Consider the following 26,131-nt stretch of genomic DNA (forward strand, 5'->3'; position numbering starts at 1 on the left):
AACATGGCAGATTCTGATTGAGAGTGTCCACATCAAACAACTCACATTAGGGGTGGGACAGACCTTAGGGGTGGACACATCTCTCTGAAAACTAAATTTTACACTTACCTAGGTGCCTTATAGGCTTGGGGGGTGGGGGAGGGAGGAGGGGAAGAGGCAGTCGACATCTTCCTTGTGAGGGTAGCCAGATGTGCATATCAGGGTGGTGGGCTTCTTTGAAGCTTCCCGCCTTGGAATGTAGATTTGCAGATCATCCTGTTGTGTTACACCCCTCCCATGGAAGGCTTTGTGGTTGACCGCCAAAGTGCAAAGGTGGTGGTGGTGGGGGTCAAGACTTGTGTCTGCACAAAGACGCGCAGCCTGCACTGGCAGTCTAGCATGTGCTCGGTGAGGGGTCCCTTAGGGGGGCACAATTGGGGCAGCAGCCCTAAGGAGCCTCTTTAGTACCTCAGGCCCTAGGTAGTAGGGTACCTTTTACTAGGGACTTACAGAGGGTGCTAAAGGTTTAAAGCTAATTGGATTGTTCAACTCCAAAATGATCCAACCGAAGTTGCGCCAACTACCTCTTTTTGAAAACCCATCAGATTGTGATATCTTGCCTTACCAAAAGGAGGGGCTCAGACTTTACATAATTTATTTGCCACAGAGTCTGACAACAACTATGTGGAAGGGGATACACTACAGAGTCCTTCTACAGAGAGGAGCGCTTCTTTCATTGTCATGATGCGAAGTGCAGCTGAGGTGTTATACCTACAATTCCCTACCTTGATAGTAAAAACAAATGTATTAACTTAAGTGTTACAACCTGGCAAGGCTCCAAATTAGCTTCTCTTACTGACACACTTTTGGGCACCCCGGCTAAATCCTTTACTAGGTTGTGAAGTGCCAGCGCCCTGCATCTGGCAATCCTGCTTTCCTAACTCTGTTTCCAACTATGGAAAGTCTGGCGGTGCAGGCACCCACCAGAAGGGTTAACCCCAATGACCTTCCCACAACTCCTCCCGAAAGTGAATTTAAATGAATAGATGTTTTCTAACATCATTGGGGTTCGCTATCAACGTGCTGAAGTCATAGCTGACTTCTTTACAGACACTCCCTCTCATCTGAGCAGTTGTGGATACTGTATTGTTCTGTGCTTTTCCCCCAGAAAGGAAAGTCCAAGACGTTTTGGATATGATCCTAATGTTTTAGCCTCTGTTTGGATCTCAGTACGGATCACTCGGAGGGTCTAGGGGTTGTTAGTCTCTTGAACCCTGATTACCAATCACAGCAGGTAGCACATGCAGTCTCTGCAGTGGGACCTCAAATCCCTGTGGACTCAACATCATGGAAATCTATTGAATTTTATCCAGATTTCAGAGAGTATTGCATGGCTACTGAACTGTGATCAAAGTATTTCCCTAGTGGTTAAGCCACCTGGCAAGATCTTCAAACATTAGGGTGGATAAACTCGGCCACTGGCAATTAGCAGATTACAAATGGCAGTTGCACCCAGAAGTGGTGCACAGCGTCTTCCAGCAATGGGGAAAACCCTGGCTTGGTCTTTTTGCCACTGCCTAGATCGAGCAATATCAGTACCTTTGCATGTTGCCGTTTCCAAGGCAACTCTAGTTTGAAGACACCTTCCACCTAGAGTGGAGTTCAGAACTCCTTTATGCCTTCCTACGACTGCTGCCAGAGTTCTCGTGAAGATCACGAATAACTAGTCTCAGGTCATCCTAGTGGCACCGGACTGGGCCAGAAAGTAAAGTACCTGGAACTCGTAGACATGAGCATCCCTCATCTGATCAATCTATGGCTTCGTAAAGATAAACGGTCGCAGCAGCAGGGCTGGGCAAGGTGCTGCACAATCTGCATCTTCATGCATCGAGATTGAGCATCGCCAGTTGACATTTCTAGACCTTCCTCCAGCAGGTATCGATCCTGGTAGTGAGGTGTCTAAAATTTAGTGTACACCAGTCAGTGGGACACATTTGTGGATTGGTGCAGCACTCGGTAACCCGTTTCAAGCTAAGTTAGATGCTGTTTTATTGTTTGTTCTCTCTGTAGCCCCGCAAAGGGCACTGTTGAGGGCTACTGATCGGCTTTTGGCTTTTTTGCTGTTGCTGGACCAGTCTTCGTTCTTTAAAATATCTTTTATGGGTTTAAAAAAAAAAAAAAAAAAAAGTTTGCAGCACTTCTTTCCACTTAAACCCATTGTGATGCTTAAGTGGGATTTCAACTGGGTCCCTCACTTTTTTTTTTTTTTTTTTTTTTTTAATGTGCACCCCTTTTGAGCCACTGCACAATTGTCCCTTGAGACTTCTGACATTGAAGACTGGTTTTCTCATCCCTATAACATCAGGTAGCTATGTGAGCGAGTGGCAGGCTCTTTCTGTCATCCCACCTAATATACCTTTTCTTTTTTTAATAAGTTGGTGTTGAGGACCCGAGTGTCCTTTCTACCAAAGGGGGTCTTTCCATTTCATGCTGACCAGGTTATCACCCTTCTAGCATTTTTTGCTGCACGTCATTCCTTCAAGGAAGAAGGGGGGCGTCTTCCTTTGGTCCATAAAAGATTTATGAGCTTTTATATAGATCGTACTAAAGAACATCAATTAGATGATCAGCTCTTCATGGATTTTTTCGGAGCAAAGAAGGACAAGGCAGCGGGGAAAAAACTGAAGCAGCCACCAGAAAGCTTGTGGGCTAATTCCAACAGGGCTTAAACTGTTATTTTATGTCAATGGAAATTTTTGAGAGCATGAATACGCAGAGGTGTATTGGTGCTAGCTCAGCAAATATAGGCTAGGATTTGGCAACTAATTTAAACAAAAAGCCATGTTTTAAGTGCTTTTCTGAATGCGTATAAGCTAGGCATGGCTCTAATATTGGGTGGCGGTTCATTCCAGAGTCTGGCATTGCAAAGCACAGCTTCTACCTCCCTATTTGGTTCTTCTGATCCTGGGAATAGTACCTTTGTTTGCTGCTGAGGAGCGCAGACATCTGGATGGCTTTTTATTTTTTTAAATTATTTTAAAGCTATACCTTAAGTATTTAGACGCACCTCCGTGCACTGCATTGTAAGCAATACAAAGAGCCTTAAATTTGGTATGTAATCTGATAAGGAGCTAATGTAGATTACGGATAGCTTGTGAGGCTGATTTGAAATTCAGGATTCTGTTGAGCAATCTATCTGCGGCGATCTGGAAGATTTGCATTTTATTCAGTTGGTTCTGCATATTAGGGTACAAGCCATTACAGTAGTCAATCTGTGATAAAAATAAAATCTGAGACCACAGTTTTCTTAGTCTCTTCTGGGTTAAAAGAGTGGACTTTCTTCATCATCCGCACTATGTAGAAGGCAGATGAGATCACAGCATTCACCTGTTCTCTAAAAGTAAGTTTATTGTCCATAATGACTTCTAGATATTTGGCTTTATTTACTGGAACCAGGAGGGAGCCTAACTCCTCTGGCCACCATGACAGGGACCAGAAGGTAGGTTGGTTCCAAAACAAGATTGCCTTAGTTTTACATGAGTTGAGTCTTGGGCACTTTCTGTTCATCCAGTTGCTTATTGCTAACATGCAGTCATGAAATCTTTCTCCAAAGCCTAAATCATTGGTTGCCACTGATACCACATTTTGTGTATCATCCACATAAGAACTTAAGTCAAAATTGAATGATCTGATTAAGGGGCAAGTGAGGAGACATAAATATTGAACAGCATCGGGGTGATTGAGGAGACAAAAGATAGGTGTCAGAAACAAATGGGAAGGATTTTAATATGGAAAGGGTGGATCCTTCAATTCCTGTGACAGAGAGACGGCCAACCAGCAAAGCATGGTTGACCTTACCAAAGGTTCAGAGGTTTTAATTAAGGCTGTCTCAGTACTGACTGGATCTAAAGCCAAACTGCGAATTGTCTAATAGCTGATTCTTCTGAATAAATTGACCAATTTTGTTTTCCGCTAATTTTGCGGACACAGGCAACCAAGGGATGGGTCGATATTTAAAATCTGTTGGATTTAAACCAGGTTTTTTCAGTAAGGAGAGTAGAGGCAATCTTCCACTGTGTAGGGAAATAACATTTCTTAAACATGCCATTGAAGATGTCAGAAAGCTAGACCTCAATAGTTTTAGAAGCTAACTAAGTTATGGCAGGAGGGCAGGGATAAAGAGGAGATTCTGACTTAGCGCTTTGAATCAGCTTCATAACCTGAGCCTTGGTCAAGGTGGAGAATTCTGAAAAGGTAGCTTGACCTACTTCCCTGGTCATCTGATCATTCACTTTCTGAACGAGGTTGGAGTTATGCTCAAACTTGTTGTAGATCTGCTCCACTTTCTCACTAAAAAAGTTGCAACCTAATTACAGGTTTTCTGAATTCCTGAGTATTGTCTAATAGGTTATTACCAGAAACAGTAGAGCGTTTAGAGGCTACCTGGAAGAGTTATTTGAGCGATTTTTGTGTGTGCACAGTAGCTTGATTTTTCTTTAAAAATTAAGGCTTTATAAGCGCTGATAGCTAGCTTGTATTTTGTTTTCTGCTTTGTTATAATCCTTCCACCATCTCTTTTCTTGTCTTCTACAAGCTTGTATAATCAGTCTAAGAACCCAGGTGCCCGGGGTTGCCCCTATGGGAAAAGGTGGTTTTAAGTTGAGCTGCCAGACTGCCGAAGACAGCCATTTTCATAAGTGGTGGTAGTTAAATCCAGATTCTGTGATATCTGGCTGCCTTTGAGCAAGAACTTAAGCTACCAGCACAGAAGTACTGATTTAAAGTTTCCCGATCCAGTGTGAGACCTGGGAAGTTTTCACAAGGCCAGATTAGAGTATCTACCAGAAAGATGGTTACCAAAGGTAAATAACGTGTTCTTTAAGACCATATTTTATTTAAAGCTTGAAAATAAGGAAATGCACTTTATTGACTGTGAGGTTGAAAAAATAATAAATAAAATAAACCTTCAAATGATTGTTACTGACGTTTCTCTCATGGGACATAGTTTTTGTCTAATTCTTTTTTGTTGCAACAATTTTACTTACTTGTGCAACAAACTTTTCAAACTTGGTACGGAATAATGTTGGCATTGATACTCTAGAGTATTTGAAAACATTTTCCATCAAAAGATGTGACCGTGTGGAACATCCAAGAGCAGCGGTAGAGATAAACTGTGGTGTGAGTAAACCTGTTGACTTACTAAGGTCTGCCTATAAGGAGAAGGCAATACCTGGGCTAACTGCTGTTCATGGATATTTAATTGAATGTCATATTACTTTTATAGCTTAATCTTATTTGTTGTAGTGACAAGGTCATTGTTTTAGCCAAAATCAGAAACGTGTTTTTAAAGATATTTTAACATTCTATAAATCAAAACAAGGTTAAGTAAGAAAAAGGGAGGTTAGAATTTGTGGTTCACAAAAAATATTTAGCGCTTTTTTGGTTTTTCAACACTACGCCATAACAATTTTTTTTTTGTTTGTCTTTATCATTTTGTATGGTCAGTCTCTTTAGGGTATTAACCTTCAACATGTTTTTTTTTTTTTTTTTTTTTTTTAACCAGTGTTTCTCAGCACTTACCAAAAGGGCCACAAACTTCTGTCTTTCTTGAACATACCCCATCAGAAGAAATGAAGTGTTTACAAACTGAGGCAGTGGAACATGTTGATAAATGCATTGATAATGCAAATAAAATTCAGCCGCCGGTCCAGACTTTGGCTACTCTTCCTGACGATCACATGCTTTACCAAGATTTACTGGTAAGGATGTACATGTTTACCATATAGTAATGCTATTTTTGATGAAAAAAATAAATTTGTTACCTAACTGATCATTATAGTTGCATCCATTTGTCAGTTTCCAGTGTTGTCAATAACTTTGCTGAATGGACTTCCTTCCTTATTGTGATAGTTTGAGAATTATATGCAGATCCTTCAGGCAGAACTGTCTGCTTATCAATATGAATGAGTGGATGTGTCAATTTAATTATTTACCTACCTGTGCTTGGATTGTGGCTTTTGACTGTGATTGAAGAAGCCAATGTAAGTCAAAGATTTCCGTTTCTGCTAATTCCTGTATGTAATTCGGGCTCGATATCTACTTCACAGGCAAGATGCTTAAACTGTTTCTTTTCAGTCATGGAGAGCCTGCTGTGCATTAGCCACAAAACCCTTTTCAGTGGTGTAAAATGAGGGAGGGGTCAAGCAGCTAATAAATCAGCTGCTCTTTCTTGGTGTTCTGTTGCCTAATTTGCCTCGTAGAAGCTCTCTGCGTAAGGTTCTGGTGTACATTTGTTGCAGGCAGCATCATGGTGGGAATTCTGACATGGTTTTCTTACACACAGATCAGATTGTTGCGGCGAGCTAAGTTCTAGTATTTTGACATGCGCTTTTCTCCTTTTGTTTTATTGTCAGGCCTTATTGTTTTTTTTTTTTTTTAAAGAGATATATATATATATATATATATATATATATATATATATTTTTTTTTACAAATGGTGAAATAAATGATGTTCATAAAAGGCAGCAAATGTTGGGTACAAAGAGTTCTTTAAAGTAACTGCGGCATGAAGAGTACTTGGCACCGAAGTATAAAGTCTTCGGCATTTGTTGTGCACCACAGTCATAAGCAATTATTAATTGACCAGTGTTAGAAGCTGGAAGGCTTTTCCGTGAATACAGATCTTATCGCATAGTTAATCAGTCCGTGATGTCTAGAGCGGCTTTTAAACTTTAGAAGCTTTCAATCAACATATGGGACATCCGTTAGGCAGATACCCAAAAGAAAGTTAGGAGTCGGGACGCCCCAAAAATTAAGAAATTATTCACAAACACTTGCTGCTGAGAAGTTAAGATTCGAGTGAATAAAATATTGGTGAAACCAAAGCACACTTTCACTTAAAAGGATAGATATCATACACGTTTGAGGGCGACTTCCTATGTTTTCATACTGATCCTTGTAGATTTATTATTATTTTTTTTTCATTCCATATGATCGGTTCAGACAATTCATTTGTAATCCAAATCTAATTTATTATCGCATAAACAGTTCACATGATGCAAGCAAATAGCGTTGCCACGTAATAGTTAATTAATCCGATTCAAGCAAGTCTTATTCCTTCATAGCAAACAGCCTATTCTGGCCTGGAGGCCTAGGGTTTTCTCAAGGCTGTATAAAACAAAACGAAAAGTGATTTTCAACAAAGTATCCCTATATTTGTTCTGCTACATGCAAAAAAGGGGGCATATAAGGTCCAAGAAAAGCACCGCGTGAAAAAAAAGGAAATGAAAAATAATAAGACTAAAAGTAAGACGTTAATATCTGTCCTAAATAAGAGGTGTAGCTGGTCCTACCCTCATACGAGTGTTCTAGAGCTTCCACCAAAATTAAGTCATACGGTTTAAGGTGGGTATTTAAGGCCAGTGTGTGCCGGGCCATACCCATAAATGTCGTCAATAGTTAAGAGGAGACGGGGTTACCAAGGGGAAAAAAACACTATGGTGCAGCCAGCCTTGACTGAGTCATAGCATTTTTTTTTTCTGTAAGCCGTTTGCACACCAGACTGCGTTAAACAGCACACGTTGGTTAGTTGGTTCCAAGCAACCCATTCTTCTGGGGAGAGGACATTGCGTTACGGCCAGAGCTGCCCCTGTGGAACCAGGCGCTAGTCCTGTCGTGGTTCAACATTCTGTGATTCTGGACATATTGCTTAATTTCCCTGTGGCTAAAAATCTGAAGTGAATGTGTCCTTATGTAATGTGACTGGAGCTCATGTAAAGCGCTTCAGTAGATGCTGGGCGCAGCTCTCAATGAGATGCCTATTTAACCGTTTTTGCAGTGCACATCTTTTGGTCTGCCACTTATGTACTTATTTCTTTCTGAATTCACCAACTGTTCGTGTGTAATATAGTCGGACCGTGTGAGAACAGGGTAGCAGGATCACACAAACATAAACAAAACCCGGTCACCTCGACTGTCAATCACTCTGGGCCATGGTGCTCCGCATGCATGCATGCATGTGTGCTGCTGGGACAATGATGGGACGCACCCGGCTACACTATCACCACTCTATGTATTGGAGAGAATACATGCACAGGTACCGTTGCGTAAGATACTCATGCAAAGTGTCAACAGTGAAATGTTCACATGAGCTAATTTTTTTAAGTAACCTTTATAAGGCACACATGGGTCTCGTTATCATCTACAATGTCATGTGACACTGTAGTGTATGAATATGAGCAGTTTGTGTCTGCCTATGCATCAGTTTTCCCTACAGCCGAGGCAGGCATCCCGCTGCCAGGGTAACCAAACACTGGTACATGTGCAGAAACCATTAAGCCACAAAAGTGCAGATCGTCAGGACATTTTTTGGAAACCGTCAGATGTGACATGTAAATGAAAAAAATAAGTATGAGGTGACTAACCGTGCTGATTATTGCTTGATTGTGATGCCTGTTCTTATCGCTAACAATGTCTCTCCTATTCTTTCACTGTACAGAGGCCTGCTCAGTGCCCTTTTGCCTATATTGCCTGCAATAATACCTTATTCAAATGAGTCGCACCTCTAATGCTTGTTCAGCGCCGTGACTCCACAGATGCGTACATGGTTCCCAGACTCTAGTAGTGTCTAGTTCGAGGCCCCATTCCCCTGGTGCCATTCGGTTCCATGGGTGCACTGTTAAGTAAAAGTAAAATCCGGACACTAGCTAAGTCGAACATAAAAAAACAACAACAAAAAAACAAAGATGCAATCATGCACTATATTTTTAAATGGCGATCTCTTGAGAAAGATACAACAAAGGAACTGCAAGGTAAACGAGTTGCCTCTAAGCTAACTACACCATTAGATGTGTCCTGATAGTGCAGTGTGCACTGTAAACTGCACTAAATCTAGGCTTTTGGGCCAACCAAGGCCATTCATTCCAAGCTTGTGAAAGATGTAGGAGCGACAAGGCTTATTAACAAACATGATGTGCCTCAAAACCTTCAGCACGACAATGCACAAAAAGAAGCAATGTGTGCCTAAAATGCCTTTCAGCCCAGGCCTTACATCTGCCTTTCTATGTTGTACGTGTGGTTGGGTACCACTACAGAATTAATACTTCTAAGAGGTAATCACCCAGTTAGCACTGTAAAAATGCACAATAGTATCCAGTGACTACAAATTGCGCGACGTCTGTATTGATTCCTGATATCCTTCTTTAATACGTTGAGAAAAAAAAGCTGAAAACTGCCCTGTGCTACATACCAACCTGAAGAATCTGTACTCTTTACACAATGCGTAGTCAAGCGAGAGGCAAAAATAGCTCCCTTAAATGTGTCCTCTGGATATGTAACGTGTAAACTCAAGTAAAACCTTACTTACTTGGCAATAGACACTTTAAATAGCTATATTAGATGTATCACATCAACAAATTAAGGACAAGCGTCATGACTTTTTTAGCCAGCAGTCTTTGAAAAAATAATTAAAGTTTTGGAAAGTCAAAGAAATGTAGCCATGCATGCTGCTACCAAGGGAATTCTTCAAATGCATCAGCAAAAGTACATGAGCACATGCATGCAACCGGGGAAAGATAAGTAAAGGCGCTATTAAATAAAAATGTCAGAGAAACAAAGGAATGTAGCTGTGCATGCTGCTACGTAAAGAATTCTTCAAATGCATTGGCGAAAGTACACAAACATTAGTTAAAAGGAGTCTGATCACAGCATTAACCTAAAAAAATAAGTTCGAGCCATAAAAGTGGATGAAAAGCAGATGAGCATGATTAATTGGGCCACTGGATACTGATAAGAGAAACATACCCAAAAAAGGAAATACAGTGCTACAACCAATAGAAACAAGGGAAAAGTAAAGTGACACGCACACAGACAAATAAGAAGTTAAGGCGGGTTGTAAGATCCTTTTAAGATATTTTAAATACAATAGATTTCACAAGCACAGCACAAGCGCTGTACTGGAAAAACTTAAGTAGATAAAGTAAAAATAACCTCTGAAATTGTCCATGCAGCAAGCTTCAGAATATCTATGCACAGTAAGACTTAATCTGAAAAGTGGGATTTTCATTACTAATGCAAAAATTGCGAGGTCCACCATTGAAAAGCATAGTGGCCCTCAAAATACTCTGATTTAACCCTATGCATGCTAGAGTGCTTCCTATTCTATTTTGAACACTCTTCTCGGCTTCCATTCTTAAACGTTTTGGTAAGACATGGCCGTAATGAACCTAGAGTGGGCTTCAATTTCACTTGTGCGTTTTTTGCCAGTCGAGAATGTGACCATGGTAAGTTTTTGAGTTTTGAATACATTATCTGTTTTTAGAATCAGCACACACTTTGTAAATGATTCCAGTTTAGAATTGCTTGCAAATAAATCAGATTGGTTGTATGTCCTGAAAACGGGTAAGACTTTGGACCCCGTGGATCATTCTTGGATAGCTCTACTCTAGGCGCTAGAGTGGCACTTTGAGTCTCATTCATATGTCATTGACTGGTGACATCCGTAAACGTTTCTTGCCAATACATTTTTGTTGAACCGTGCAGCAACTAGTTTGCTTGAAAGCGTCTTTAGGCCTTGGAAATAATACAAATCTGTCTTTAAGTCTTTGAAAGTTCAAAGGAAAATATTGTCAAACTTTTGCGAACATGTCGAAAATCCTAACATCGTTTTTCATACTTTTGCTTTGTTCTCAGGGTCAAGTCAACCATTTACTTAAAGCGTCTGAAGAGTGCAATGAACATGGCACATCACAGATCAGTACAACAGCTAGAAAAAAGATTTCTCAACCTAATCAGAAAGTAAACGTGCAAAATGATGTCCTGAGCGCAACCCTCAAACAGTTAAAGAATCTAGGGGTGCACATTACAGTGGACTCCTCGGATTCCTTGAAGAATAATACAAATAAAGTAGAAAATGCCAGGTAATTTGTTAAACTTAAATGTTTGATATCAGTAATGTGCACAGACATGAAATACGAAGTTTCTATTAACTATTTTTGAAGTTAAATGCCAAGTTAATTCTCTCTGGAGGGTCTCTTCACTGTTTTCCAAATTTACCATTTCATTGGATGCATGCAAAACGTGGAACTTTTAAGTAATGTATCTTTGGGGTGTATGGATTCCTTTACATTTGCTCTGTGGGATGGTAGTAATACTTCACCTGACCAACGCTTCTCTTTTTAATACTGCTTAATTAGCCTGTGTAGTTTTGAAGAACCCAAGAATCAGGATTTCACATTACCAAAGCAGGCTGCGCAAAGTTTTATATATTATTAATCTCTCTTGCTGTTCCTTTTTTTTTTTCTTGAATGCATTCAATCCTCTTGCGTGCACAGTCTGTAGAGTAAAACTTTACACATCCTAATCGATGCAAATTTGATTTTCCTGTTGGTTAATTTATCCCCATTCAAGACTGGCATAAGTAATGTCTTTTTTACTACTGTGCCCTTTTTTTTTTCGTGAAATGCTAACCACGCGTTATCTGCAAGAAATCCCTGAGATTCCCCTTCGTCTGGACTTTCCTGCACATGCATCGTAGGTAATTCTTGAGGTTGAGGGGGGCATTAGGGATGGAGGTGAGGGGAGAGGGAGACTGGAGCTGTCTCCCCTTCATTTGGCCCATGATTCTCAATCAGGGAATCTTCATTGAAAACAAAATCTCTGAATAGTCCTGCTTATATGCAACATCCTTTGCAAAATAAAATGTGTACTTTTCTCTAGAAAAGCCAGTTTTTATTTCTTAAAAAAAGACATCTATTTGTATGTTCTATTGTACCGTTTGTTTCTTGAAAAACTCACCAATTTTAATAAGTCCTAAGGCGCTTTTTAAAGGAAAAAAATAAAAACAAGTGAGGAAAGAGGCAAAGGTAACTAAGTAGGGTGCAAGGAAGCACGCTCCGCCAGTAGCCTATCATGTTTTGTCAATGACAGTTGCTTAAGTTCTTTTTGATCTGAAGATCCTGTCCTTTCTGAAACACTGTTTCTATCCTTTCAATTGGAAGGATAAATGGTTGGTTATACTTTAGTGGAGATCCAGGTTAACATGGAAGCATCTTTTGTTTCATGGAATCTCAAATGACGATACTAATCATTGGATAGAAGATCAAACCCATCTCAAACAATAGCAGTGGAAGAAAAAGTTAATCTCTGAAAGTTTCCAATACTGGAGAACTATAGTTACAGGTAAGTAACTTGTTTCTTGAATCTAGACAGAGATAGGGCATCTGTTCTGGAAGTTTCACACAAGCTTCGGTGTTCATGAACTGACTAAACAGAATACAGTTCTAGGAAACTAGGCTTTTTGCAGGTTGCGCCCCCCACCCACACCTTTTGCCCCCACTTAAACAGCTGGATGCTGATTTACGACTCAGTGCACTGAAGTCTGCTAACCAGGCTCCAGTGCCACTGCCCCCCCCTGTCAACAAAATAAATGTGCGCCAACTGTTACAATTGATTAAGTCCCTAGTAAATGATACTTCTAGTGCCTGGGGCATGGGTACTAAAAAAGGGTCCCTAAAGGCTGTTCCCTTAGGGACTCCTATACAAATTACATGCTGGCTCCCACTGCAGGCTGTGTGACATGGTGCAAATGATGTGTGAAAACACAATTTAGCAGACTCATTATGTGCCATGTCAGTCACTACAGGTTTTAAATGTAAGTCACCCCTATAGCACAAGCCTTATCTGCCCTAAGGCAGATTGCATAATAATACATGCAAGGGCATATGTGAAGGAGCAGATGTGCCGCTGTGATGTCTAGTTCTATTATTAGATATTACGAGTGAACAGGGAAGCCATCTTAAGGTATGTACTGGGTACTGGTGATTAAAAGTTATCCATCTACTAATGACTTTACTGAAACCTATGGTGCTTGGTATCAAACACCTCATCCTAATAAATCCATACTGATGCCAGTTCTCGATTTATTATGACATGCACCCAGAGGGCGCCTTAGAGGTGCCCCCCTGAAAAACCTACTAGCCTTCTAGGATACTGACTGGTATTGACCAGTCTACCACCACAACACTTATTTGACCCCAGAGGTGAGAGCCCTCACTCTCAGAGGCCAGAAACAATGCCTGCTCTGAAGGAAGGTGTTATCTGGCCTAGAGGCGTCAAAGCCTTGGCTGCTCTTTGAAAGGCGACATTGGCTTCTCCCAGACCAGAGGAATGCCACCCCCTGCCCTGAGGCCCATTTGGCACCAGGAAAGACATGAAATTAGCTATGAAATAGGCGTGTTTCACCTCCAGACTAAGTTGCACCTCTAAGGCTGCCTGATGTGCTCCACAAAGGAAAGGTTTCATCATCTTGTTTTGGTGGAACTAGGAACTGGGTCAGGACAATGTCCATTCCACAGGAAGTTGTGATTTAGGTGGTGTAGTAACCCCAAGGGTAAGTAGCCCTCTATCTACAACCCCTTTAACGCCCCTAAATTGAGTATTTAGGTGGCCTCCTGACTCCAGGAACTCCGATTTGACTGCCGAAAGAAGAGGAGGGACAAAGAGTCAACCAACGCAATAACTGTCAACTAGCTGTGGACTTTGGTGCCGAACCCTGCCTTCCTGCTCATGTCTCAACAGTCACCAAGAAACCGACTCGTCCTGCAGATTTGCATCCTCCAAAAGCCTTGGAAGGCTACCAGCACTTTGCCAACTGGGAACATCTCTCTTGGAGTGGAGGAGCCACTCCTACCATCTGCAGCACCTACCGAACTTGGCTGGAACTCCGTGTTGTTGGCCATCGGGCCCACCGTCAGAGCAGCTTGCCAGAAAGAGGCTGTTAAGTGATTAAGAGGCTAGCCTCGATGCTTCTACCAAGCCACAAAACTCTGCCCCCTTAAGGAACCTCACAGCACCAATCCCTGGAGCGCTAGAGCATTTGCTGCAACGAAGGCGTGTTGTGTGTGTAGTCCAGACACCAACGCCATAAAACTCGACCTGCCCACCGAGGCGCGAAGGAAAAGACTAGGCTAAGAGTGGCCCTCCTGTTTGTTTTTACTTCCCCCTCTTCAGGTCTGACCAGGAGTTGTGTGAGTGCCTTTGACGCACGGGAATAGCCGACCAAAACCCTCTGCACTCGAGCTCCCCAGCCTCGGTCCACGAGCGACTGTGCCCTCTTGCTCCCACAACCCCCATAAACGGAGTCCCCGGTTAGGAGTTCCTGGACTTGTACGTGTGCCGTAGATGAGGCCATGGTAGATGAGGCCATTATAGACCACGGTAGATGACCATCGTACACGACCACAGTAGATGACCGTCATAGAGGAGGCCACCGTAGTTGAAGCCCTTCATAGATGAGGCCATCATAGACCACTGTAGATGACTGTCGTAGACGACCGTCATAGATGAGGCCGTACGTAGACAAGGTAATAATAGTCAACATTTGTCATTAACCACCTCAAAGTAATTCCTGTGAATGATGATTTTACAGGCAGTTTTCAGATGCCCCATTGTAAAGTTATGAGGGTCTCTCTGATGTATTGTTAGAGTTGAAGAGGGAGTTGAGGGTCTTTTTACATTTTTTCTCAATCCTCTCCATGATAAGTGCCTTATGAGGACTCATGGTAAGTCTTTTTATGGCTTTTCTGCGTGCCTTCTGGAGAGCCTGGTGCAACGTCTCCCTCCGACCTCTCCTGTGAGGTGAAGGCATCCTCACTGTCATTAGTGACAGATTTAAGATTTTGTAATCCCAGCCAGTAATAGCCTCATCTGTCAGACATGAGAGTTTTTGAGGAAAAGGTTAGAGATATTTATGTAGTCTTTTACCTTGTTTACTACTACTCTAAAATATTAGTTCCTGGGTTATAGAAATGAAACAGGAAATATAATCTTGGATGATCCAAAAAGAAGTAAAAGCTGAAGAACTGAGCAGAGCTCAGGGATACTCCCTTCACACAACGTACGGTAGAAAATCTGAGGGGCTCTGAGTGTTCGACAGCACCCTCTAACATGATTGGTTATAGTTCAAGCTTGGTCCTTTTTCAAAATAGGACAGAGACAGATTTTTTTGGGGGGGGGTGGGGGGGAGTGAGGAAAAAAAGTGCTGCAGAAGAAAGCATATTTTTTTTTTTGCCCCCCCTGCAAAAGGCATCAACAAAGGGTTTGCAGTGCTGAAATCACAATTTTCCTAGCCTTCAGGAACAGCCAGACTTGAATCAGAAAAACAATTTTCAACACGGTTTGGGCATTTTACTGGGACATAGCCCATTTTTCCTTTTTTTTTTTTTTTTTTTTTTTTTTTGCTTTAAACCTCCTTCCAGTTATGGGTGTGAAACCATTGGTGGATTTTGAAATTACATACATTTCTGAAAAGTAGACAAAATCCGGAATTCAACAAAGGAACATTTGTATAGCTCCTGCAAGGTTTTCCCACAGAAAGTAACAGTGGGAATAAAAACAAATAATGAAGTGGAGTTGAAAAAACCAGCCATCTGTGTCTACATTTTCATCTTTAACTTCTAACTATGGGAAATTTTCGAAAGCAAAACACCATTTCGTCCATGGGACCCTTCTGATGGTGGGGTTGTATAGGACTTGTTGGTTCAACAAACCCTATATTCCCAGACCCAATAACTGAGTTGCACCTTGCAGTGGTTTTTCATTGTGTACCGGGTACACAGTAATTAATTTGGTAAAATACAAAAAGTGAAAAACAGGTAGCAAGGTAACATATGTGTTTCCGAAATGGGCACAGGATCTTGAGTAGAAGCAGTGGCTGTTTGCACATCTCTGAATTTGCAGATACCCACCCCTGCATGTGAATTAAAGGGCATTCCTAAAAATAACTTCCTTCTTACACACTGTCTTACTTTTGGAAGGCATAATTGCAGAGAAAGACAATTGGTAATAACACTTCTACTATTCTTTGTTCCCCAAAGTCTCCCGATTTAAAAAAAAAAAAAAAAAAAAAAAAAAAAAAAAAGATGAAAGGAATGTCGTAATGAAAAGTCTTATGGGGACAAAAATACCTTAGATTTCATTGATAGAGAAATAAAAAGAGGGCACTCATGAAATCAAGCATTTTTATGGGCCCTCAAGCCCTTGGGAGGCTGCTTCTTGGCCAGTGCATAGCAGATTTTTATATAGAGAATGACCCAGCACAACATAGTCTTTCTGTAATGCTCAACCTTTCTTTGCTTTCACATACCCCACAAAGAGTTGGTGGTCTACCCGGAACTCTTTGGTGCAGTCAAGGTAGAACGACAATGCACTTTTTGGGTTCAGCCAGTGGAGTCGCTCCTTCTTTAGAGGGATGCAGGGAAATAAAGAAGGTGGGCAGGGTGACAGTCTGCCCAATTGAAATGGGGTCCCACCTTTGGGAGAAAAGAGGCACGTGTGTGAAGCACCACTTTATCAGGAAATACTGAGAAATACAGGCTTAGCTGACAAAGCCTGCAGCTCGCTTACCCTCCGGGCAGATGTTATGGCCACGAGAAAGGCTGTTTTAATGGTGAATAGTTATGAAGTGGCTCAAATGGCGCACACATCGGAAATGTGAGACCCAAGTTCAGGTCCCACAGAGGCATAATGAAGGGCGAATGGGGAAGCATGTGTAGAAGCCCTTTTAGAAACCTATTTACAATAGGGGACTTAGAGGGTTGGTCAGGCAGCCCCAAAAAAGTGGATAAAGCAGACAGATATCCTTAAAATTGTTAGGTGCAGAGCCCTGCTGTGCAAGAGACAGAATGAAAAGAACATCAGAGAGATAATCAGAAAGAGGGATCTAAAGACTTCTCTGTACAACATTTTACAAATCTTTGCCAAATCTTAGTTTTAGTGGAGGAACGACCTGTTTGCTAAAATAACATTATAGACTTTGGGAGGAAGGTCAAATTCTGTCAACTGTTGCGGCTCAATCTCCACACATTAAGGCACAGAGTTGACAGGTTCAGATGGAGAACCCTCTCCTGCTGCTGCGACAGAAGATCCTCCCAAAGGGACAGCCTAATCGGTGGATCGATGCTTATTTTCAGCAGTTCAGGATACTAGACTCTCCATTCCCAGTCTGGAGCCACAAGGATTACTTGGGTAGGGCATTCTTGATCTTCTTGAGAACTCTGGGCAGAAGTGGTTTGGGTGGAAAGGGGTACAGAAGGCCTGATCTCCACTTGTGACGAAAAGCGTTGCAGAGTGATTGCAGCCTTGGAAATTCCCAATGCGCAATACTGCATTACACGATCTCTTCAGAGGTGAAAAGATCTAACCAAGGCTCTTCTCATTGCTGAAAAAGTCCTAGCGCCACCTCCAAATGGAAACGCCACTTGTGATTAGGGGATCGATGACTAAGTTTGTCTGCCCTGGTGTTCAAGGAACCTGCCAAGTGTTTAACCACCAGAGTTATGCCCTGCTGTTCCAGCCATGTCGAGAGACTCTTGAGCCTCTTGACAAAAGGTACACGATCTCCCCCCCCCCCCCCCCCCCCCCCCCCCCACGGTTGTTGCAGTACCACATGGTGGTGATGTTTTCGGGAACACCTGCACAAACTTCCCCTTGGCAGTGGAAAGAAAAGCTTTTAATGGTAGCCTGATCGCCTAGAGCTCCAGCAGATTGATGTAGAGTCCGGGTTCCGCCGGAGACCAGATTCCTCTGATCTCTGCGTCTCCCAGATGGTGACACATCTGTCACTACTGTGAGGTCTGGTTGGGGGAGGGAGAGGAGTCAGCCTTTGACCGAGTTGTGGTTTGTAATCCACCACTGCAGGTCTTTTGCAGTTCCCTCCGATATCTGGACCATGTTGGAGAGACCTCCCTGATGCTGCGCCCACCAGCACTTCAGGTCCCACTGCAGAACCGACATATGCCATCTGGTATAATTTACCAGCAGGAGGCCCAGCAACCTCAAAGTCAGTATCACTGAAACCCAGGATAGAGGCAGAAACATGAGTATAATAACCTGAATATCTTGGACTCGCTGCTCAGGAGGATAAGCCTGAAACTGCGCTGTGTCCAGAACAGCTCCAGTGATGAGAGCATTTGAGAGGGAGTCAGGTGTGCTTCAGCACGTTTATAGTGAACACAGCGAATGCAGGAGGTTCAATGTAGTCTGGAGCTGGGAGGGAACAGTTTGGGGCGAGGCAGCCATTTTATGTAGGGCAAGACTGAATCCCCTAACCTGGGCAGATGAGCTGTGAACACCTTTATCACCTTGGTAAACACCCGAGGGGCTCTGGTAAGGTCATGTGGGAGCACGGTGAACTGAATGTGCTTGTGGCCTACCTTGAACCCGCAGGTAACACCTGTACCAGGCAGGATGGGAATACGAAAATAAGCATCCTGTAAGTCCAACGCTACTAACCAGTCCTCTTGGTCTAGGGCAGGCAAGACCTGAGCCAACATGAGAATCTTTAACTTCTTATTGAGGAACAGATTGATGGTCCAACTCAACAAGCATTGGCAAAGCAAATAGATCTCTGCTATGCAAGAGCTATTGGCTTTACCAATATGTTATCCATGTTGTACACCAGCCTGACTGCTGTTCAGCATGGCAAAATGTTAGTGGGGTAAAGAGTTGTGGAGTGTCTTGAAGTAGTGTAGATGGTGTTGAGTAGAGTGGTGTAGATTGTCGTGGAGTGGCGTAGAATAGAGTGGCATAGTATCATAGTGAAGTGGTGTAGAATGTTGTAGAGTAAAGTGGCATGGAGTAGCATAGTGGAAGTTGTGTAGTGTCAATTAGAGTAACATTGCAGAGTGGCACGCCATGGAGTAGTTAAATGGAGTAGTGCATCATAGATTGGACTATTGTAAAGTGGAGCGAAGTACAGTGGTATTGAGTAGAATGCATTGGTTTTGAGTAAAGTGGAGTGCAATGAGTTAGAGTGCAGTTATGTAGAGCAATATCAAGTGCAGTGGTGCAGAGTAGATTGAAATGGCATATAGTAGATTGTTTCATAGTGGAGTGGTGCAGGGTAGAGTACAGTGGTGCAGAATAGTGGAGTGATGTAGAATAGAGTGTAGTCGAGTAGAGTGCATTAGCGTAGAGAGGCATAGAGTTCAGTGATATAGTTTAGAATATAGAGAGCAGTGGTGTGAAATGCAGAGTACAGTGCAATTGTGTAGAGTGGCATAGCATGCAGAGAGGTGTAGAGTAGTGCAGTGAGCAGTGGCATAGATTACAGTGGTGCAGACGGATGAAGTACTGAGGAGTGGTGCAGGGTAGAGTGAAGTGGCAGAGTAGTGGTGCAGAGTATAGTATTGCAGAGTACCGTGGAATAGATTGCAGTGGTGCACAATATTGTCAAGTGCACTGGTTTTGAGTAAAGTGGTGTAGAGTACTTTGTTGCAGGGTAGACAGTCTCAGTGCAGTGGTATATAGTAGTGTGTGTTGATGCAGTGGTGCAGAAGAGTGGTATAGAGTGCAGTGGCAAAGTGTTGTAGAGTGCAGTGGTGCAGAGTATATTGGTGTAGGATGTATTGATTGTGACTCAGTGGAGTGCAGTTGCGCAGAGTAGATTGTTTCAGAGTGAAGTTGTGCATGGTATAGGACGCAGAGGTGTGTATTGCAGATTAGAATAGCATAGAGTGGAGTGGCATAGAGTGCAGTGTTGCAGAATGGAGTGGTGTAGAGTGCATTGTCGAATAGTGCAGTGGTGCACAGTAGAGTAGTGTGGGATATAGTGCATTGGCGTAGTGGGGTAGAGTTTAGAGGTGTGTATTGAAGTAGTGTAGAGGGGAGTGGTGCAGGGTAGAATACAGTGGTGCAGTGTGGAGTGGGGGAAAGTGAAGTGTGCACGGTGTGTTGTACTGCTACTACAAACACATCTTCAATTGGAATGACCATTACATTTGCACAAACAGATTTTTACTGTTTAAAAGTAAACAGCACAAACATTGTATGGAACTGTCATCACCTAGTGTGTTGATTTGCTTTGATCGTAATAAAATGCTTCCACCGCACTTCAGCATTACCAGAAAAATGCTTCATTTGTGCTTTTCTAATTCCGATTTATTCTGAAATAGATGCACAATACATTTACAGATGTTTAAAGTTTGTGTGCTAGAAAAATAGAAAACAAAATTGTATAGCCTTCCTCAAGCACATCCCCAGTAACCAGCATGAGAGAAAGAAAAGTAAACACCAAGCTCTGTGGAAGACAGAGCCTGACATTCGACCTTTGTCTTTAAATGCACATCAAATGTGACAAGATAAGAACAAGATTTAAAGGCCTGTTTCCAGAAAATTGAGCACTGGTGCAAGAATACAGTTAATAGGGTTTGCACAACCGAAGGGACGAACTCAAGGTGGAGAGCTTAAAACAAATAGAGCTAACAAATAGAAAGCAAGCAAATGTGAGTTACAAACCACAAAGCCAGTGGTAAACAACAAACGGATGCATTCGAAGGAAAGTTTTCTGAATGTCCCCCAAAATGCCCCTAGCAAACCAGGCAGCTGTGCTGCCTGGTAGGCTTCGACCTAAATTTTTTTAGAAATGGTCACTTCCAGACTCAGCCACTTGATAGTGGAATACAGCACAGAATCTGGCGCTGGAAGAGCTTTGAATTGCAAAACTATTCTTAAAGTTAAGTGGCTTATTTTTTTTTAGTATAACTTAAACCAGTAATTCACTTTCATGTAAGTTAATTGGATTGTAGGTCTTTGGTTCGGAATTAAGTTGTTAGTACCAGGACGAACTGCTGGTAGTGTGTGAGGGAAACGTGGAGAAAAGCATCAGTGTGGGGCTCCTACTGATTCTGAAAATGTGTTTTCGAGATTCTTATTAATGTCTAGAAAAAACTGTCTGGTGCTATAATGAATGCGTAGTGCATAAGATGACTGAAATGCCAATTAACGTCTTCACTAGGGTGCATAAATCTCCATGTCTCATCTCCCCCTTGGTTTGAAAAAATATTTAAAATTGTTAATGTGGTGAGTTGATGAGGTCTTTTGAGCTAACTGCATCATAGACTGCTTAGGGGCCCAGATATTCAAGTTCACAGTGTCAGTTTGCAATTAAATTATCTTTTGCCAATGTAAATTAACGATTTTTTTGTTTGTTGTTTTAGTGTACTGGCATGCATCAATCCTGAAGCTGTGATCCCTAGGTTGAACTACATGTCCTTTGATAATGTTGGCATGAGCGGGTTCAGCCCCAATGGAGTCGATCTGAGCATGGAGGCAAATGCAATCGCTTTGAAATACCTAAATGAGTCTCAACTCTCTCATCTCTCGCAAAGTCGGACTAGCCAGAATACCCCCACTGGGTATTCATCCTTCCAGAACCTCTTGAATTTAAATTCTGAAAAAAGCATGGTCGGTCTAAGTTTAATTTCACCAAATGACATGTCCTTTGCCACAAAGAAGTATATGAAGAGATATGGGCTAATAGAAAGTAATGACAGCAGTGATGATGAGGATGAACTTTCAAATTGTTCTAGAGAGGATAATAGCTTGTTCGATATAAACTCAAGACCCATTCCTGAAGGGCTTAGTTGCAGAAAAGTGCCTTCAGAAGAAGTAAGCGAAAGACTGAACACCAATGTGGAAACACCGACTGCTCCCTTCCTTCATAAAGTAGATGTGAACAGCTTGAGAAATATCAAAGAAGACCCCTCTTCCAGGATGGTACTGCAACCTTCTGATCCAAACTCATTTCAGGGTATCAAAGAGGTGCCCCACAGTCCCAAACTTTTAACATCAAAAGCACAATACACCCGCCATCCTGAAAAAGAAAATGCAAGGGAAATACAAATTGAACTAAAGCACACCGAAAATCCTAAATCACTTGGCGACTTCCTAGATGTGAACCGTCTCCGGCAACTCCCTAAATTGTTCTAAACATCTTGAAAACTTTTCATGCAAGACTAATGTTTTAAATGATCAGGTTTTTAATATTTTTAATGTGGAACCTATTTTTTGAAAGCTAAACCTATTTCTTCCTGTGGAAGTATATCTAACAAAGGATCTTCTGCTAATGTGCAAAAGACCATTACGGTTATTTTGAGTTGGTCGGCATTTAAAGTGGAACTTTTTGTGCATGGCTTTATATTGCTATTTTTTAATGTGAAGACTGTTCATTTGAGAAGAAATAATCAAATGTTTTTGTGCACTTTTTTTTATTTTATTTTTTTATTGCCCCAGTGCAAAGTAAGCCTTCTCTGGTTGTTGCAGTCATTTGAAAATAGGCGAATTATACATTTTCAATCAAAAATGTTAATTTGTCCCATACATGTTTTAAATGTAGGCATATTTAAAGGTATTTGTATTGTTTGTACATTACTGTCCCACTTCAACCCTAAGCTACAGTTATGCTGGCAGTATTTAAATATCAAACCATGATCATGGAAATCTGGACGTTTAATTTAGAAGAAACTAAAATGTATAATCCAGAGTTATTTTTTCCTAACTTCCTTATCAGTGAATTTTACAAGAGTTGTTCCTCTCGAGTATCATGATCGCTAGCCTAGTAGGGTGTCCTAACTTGGCATACATGTTTGCACTTATCATTTTTGTGTTGTGTTTCGGTCTGTGTATTTGTTTACTCTAAAGAACAGTGGTTGCACAAGTGTTGAGTGACTTACTCATTAAAAACTGTAAGGGAACACAATCCCCGCACGCATCTCCTCGAATGGGATACATGAATTAGCCAAAGCAGAAACGATTTTCTTTGTGATAATGGGACTGGTTATGATCACTAACCGGTATTTGTCACATTAACCCACTGCATCACAAAATAAACAGCTAGTCACACTTACACATCAAAGTATTGCTATTTTCTACTGAGATGTTTTATATCTGTTTTTTCATAAGATTTGAACTAATTCTGTGCTCTTGTCCAACCTAACATCTTTGAATAACCTCGAAAATATCTTAATGTGATAATGTTTTTTGTAAAGGCTTTATTAAGAAGTTTATAAACTGGGAGAATTTATATGGGTGGCTAAATTATTGACAAATCACAGAAGTGTGTTTGCAGTGGCAGCCTTTAATATTTTAATGTGGCAACAGCTTAATAAAAATGTGTGTAAAATAAGTTGTTCTGGTTTATGGGTTTCATTTTACTGCTTTCTCACTATTGTACTGAATAGTAGTGAAAATGCCTCTTTAGCAAGGAAAATACGGAAACGAAACCTCTAAACATAATTAGCATCATCTTAATGTACAAGAATCTACATTTTGGTAAATGCACGATTACTCCGGACTAGTCCTCTAATCACAAATATACACTTTCTCCTTCCTACACACCAGTTGTTGTAAATGCAGTCCTGAAAATGTTCCCACATTTTTATGAATTTATCAATTTATCCTAACCTATAGTAATTCAGTTTTCCATTTTAATATTTGTCATGTCCTACTGGTGCTCGCTCAATCTTCAACTTTGTGCTATCTAGAGGCAAAGCACTAAGGTTGCTGAAAAATCAAATTCTCAGTTGATCATTTCCTGTTCCTTTTTTAATGTCCCAATAAGTGCCACATACGAGTCTCGATTCAGCTCTTCTGCAAGCTTTTTTTTTTTAAAGGAGAATGTACAGTAGCAGAAAACTAAAATTTAGCTTTGGCCGTTTCCATTAAGCCAGTAATTCAATTGCCCAGTGAAACATCACAACATGGATCAGGAAAATCTTCTACAAACCTGTGGAATTGCTCCAGGGTGGAAAAGTCACCTATAAAACAAATATCATATCTGACGAAAATTGGAGCTAACCAGTATATGATAAATCACAGAATGAATTTAAACCAAATATTTGTGTAGTGACTAAAGACCCATGGATATGAGATTATCAATGGGTTTTCCAACATTAAATCATTCATTAAATCACATGCTTTCTCAGAATTGTCATAGAGGGAATCCACTGTAGTCAATGTTAAATAGCAGTGTATACAGCCAATAAATAACCTTGAAATAAGCCATAGGCTGCTTGTAGTACATAACCCCATATTGTGAGTCGAACACCGGCCATTGAGGTGAAGAGACACAGGCTTTAGCTTCTAGATTTCCTATAGCCAATCTAAAGAAGGGAACTCTCAGAACCTCTACTCCAGATTTCATTGCCACTCCACCTCGCCCCATTAATTTTCTGTTTTTCTGAAAATCATTTTATTATGGCTCTTCAACATTTAGATTTGCTTTCAGCATTTTTCCAGCTTCTGTTGGCATGTTACTGACTTTTCGAAAATACCTACATCATGGCAGATCCCACTGTGAAAGAATCTGTTTTAAAGCCTGCACCTCCTGTGGCAAAATATTCTACATCAGTCTCATTGATAACCATAACAACTGAATTGTCCCTCCTAATGTTTAGGATCGCGGATCACTTTTTAATATTGACAGGTAATACATGTTTCTTAAAAAATTTTTTTAGAGAAATCCCTACTTTAGTAAAACTGACACGAAAATTGCTCCTTTTAAATAACCACACTCCAGCATTGTCATCATCCCCTATCAACATCAGTTGCTCAAGTTCCCTTTTGCAGCTCCTGTCAACCAGGCACTGGAGCACAGAACTCTACCTTTTTGGCTTTTTTCTTCAGAACAGCCCTTAGAGTTTTAAAATGTGACTTCCCTGAACGTTTTTACAAACCGAGAGCAGTTGCATTTGTATAAATTCGGCCACAAGATGTCAAGACGAACCTTGAAGGACAAGGAGAAGATTAGTCTTTACGACAAACTAACACCTCATCGGACTTGGGTGGGACTTCTTTCCCCCAGTTTCCCATCCTCTGACAGTGGGCCACCGACAACGCGCTTGAAAAGCACGACCGCTTCCCTGCAGCACATAACAGTGTAATCGCCATTTTGGAGAGAGACTGTTTTACCTCATCGGACTCGGGTGAGTCTTCATCCCCAAGTTTCTTATCCTCTGAGGGCAGGCAGACGCACTGGGCCAAGACCAGCCTGATTTAGCCTGTCATAGTCCGTTAGAGGCTGGGGCTGGGATTACTCTCTTGGTTTCAGCGTTTCCTTTCCTTTTCCACCCTGCATTGCTCGCATTGCCTGATTGTGGTTTTGCTGGCCACCTACTATTCTCGAAGGATATCCAGGAGTTTAAAAGCTGGCTTTTGTCGGGCAATTTGAATACATTTATTGCCAGGAGACTTCCTCCTTTTGATTCTGTAGCCTTTAACCCCTTCGTTGCCAGGCCTTTCCCCTTCTGTGCCAAGCCTTTTTTTGGCTATTTGGGGCAGTTCGTGCTTAGGACCTCATAACGTTTTGTCCACATAAGCTATCCACGCCAATTTTGCGTCCCTTTTTCCAGCATCCTACGGATTCTAGGTGTATCCAGAGTTTGTGGGTTCCCCTGGAGGAGACCAAGAAATTAGCCAAAATACAGCTAAAAGTTCGTTTTTTTTTCTCCAAAAATTGGGGAAAAAGGGCTGCAGAAGAAAGCTTGTGTTTTATTCCCCTGAAAATGGCATCAACAAGGCGGTTGTGGTACTACAATTACCATCTTCTCAGCTTTCTGGAACAGGCAGGCTTGAAGCAGAAATCAACATTTTTTTTTAAAAAAATGGCATTTTACTGGGACATACCCCTTTTTTTTTTTTTTTACTATTTTTTGTGCTTTCAGCCTCCTTCCAGTTAGTGACAAACAGGTGTGAAACCAGTGCTGGGTCCCGGAAAGCTAAACATTTTTGAAAAATAACTAAAATTCTGTATTTAGCAAGGGGCCATTTGTGAAGATCCTACAAGGGTTTCCTACAGAAAATAACTGAAATAAAAAAAAAAATATTGAAATTGAGGTGAAAAAAACAGCAATTGTTCTCTACGTTTTACTCTAACTTTCTCCTGCGATGTCTGAAAAGTAGACAAAATTCTGAATTCAGCAATGGCTTAATTTGTGTAGATCCTACAAGGGTTTCCTACAGAAAATAACTGAAATAAAAAAAAAAATATTGAAATTGAGGTGAAAAAAACTGCCATTTTTTTCTACGTTTACTCTAACTTTTTCCTGCGATGTCAGATTTTTTTTAAAGCAATATACAGTTACGTCTGCTGGACTCTTTTGGTCGCAGGGATATTTAGGGCTTGTAGGTTCATCAAGAACCCTAGGTACCCAGAGCCAATAAATGACCTGCACCTTGCAGTGTTTTTTCATTCTATACCGGGTATACAGCAATTAATTTGCTGAAATATAAAGAGTGAAAAATAGGTATCAAGAAAACCTTTGTATTTCCAAAATGGGCACAAGATAAGGTGTTGAGAAGCAGCGGTTATTTGCACATC

General features: G+C 41.3%; 1 protein-coding gene across 2 annotated transcripts in view; it reads left to right on the forward strand.

The window, feature by feature from the left end:
* STIL (STIL centriolar assembly protein) overlaps nt 1–22,939 on the forward strand; it is a 159,869-nt gene extending 136,930 nt beyond the window's left edge. For both annotated transcript variants that reach the window (XM_069232712.1, XM_069232713.1), the window contains exons 15-17: nt 5,543–5,738; nt 10,669–10,895; nt 20,973–22,939. In XM_069232712.1, the coding sequence (XP_069088813.1) occupies nt 5,543–5,738; nt 10,669–10,895; nt 20,973–21,744 (1,195 nt within the window). In that variant the 3' untranslated portion in view covers nt 21,745–22,939. The remainder of the gene's footprint in view (nt 1–5,542; nt 5,739–10,668; nt 10,896–20,972) is intronic.
* The last annotated feature ends 3,192 nt before the right edge of the window (nt 22,940–26,131 follow it).

This window comes from Pleurodeles waltl, chromosome 4_2 (assembly GCF_031143425.1).
Source record: "Pleurodeles waltl isolate 20211129_DDA chromosome 4_2, aPleWal1.hap1.20221129, whole genome shotgun sequence".
NCBI lineage: Eukaryota > Metazoa > Chordata > Amphibia > Caudata > Salamandridae > Pleurodeles > Pleurodeles waltl.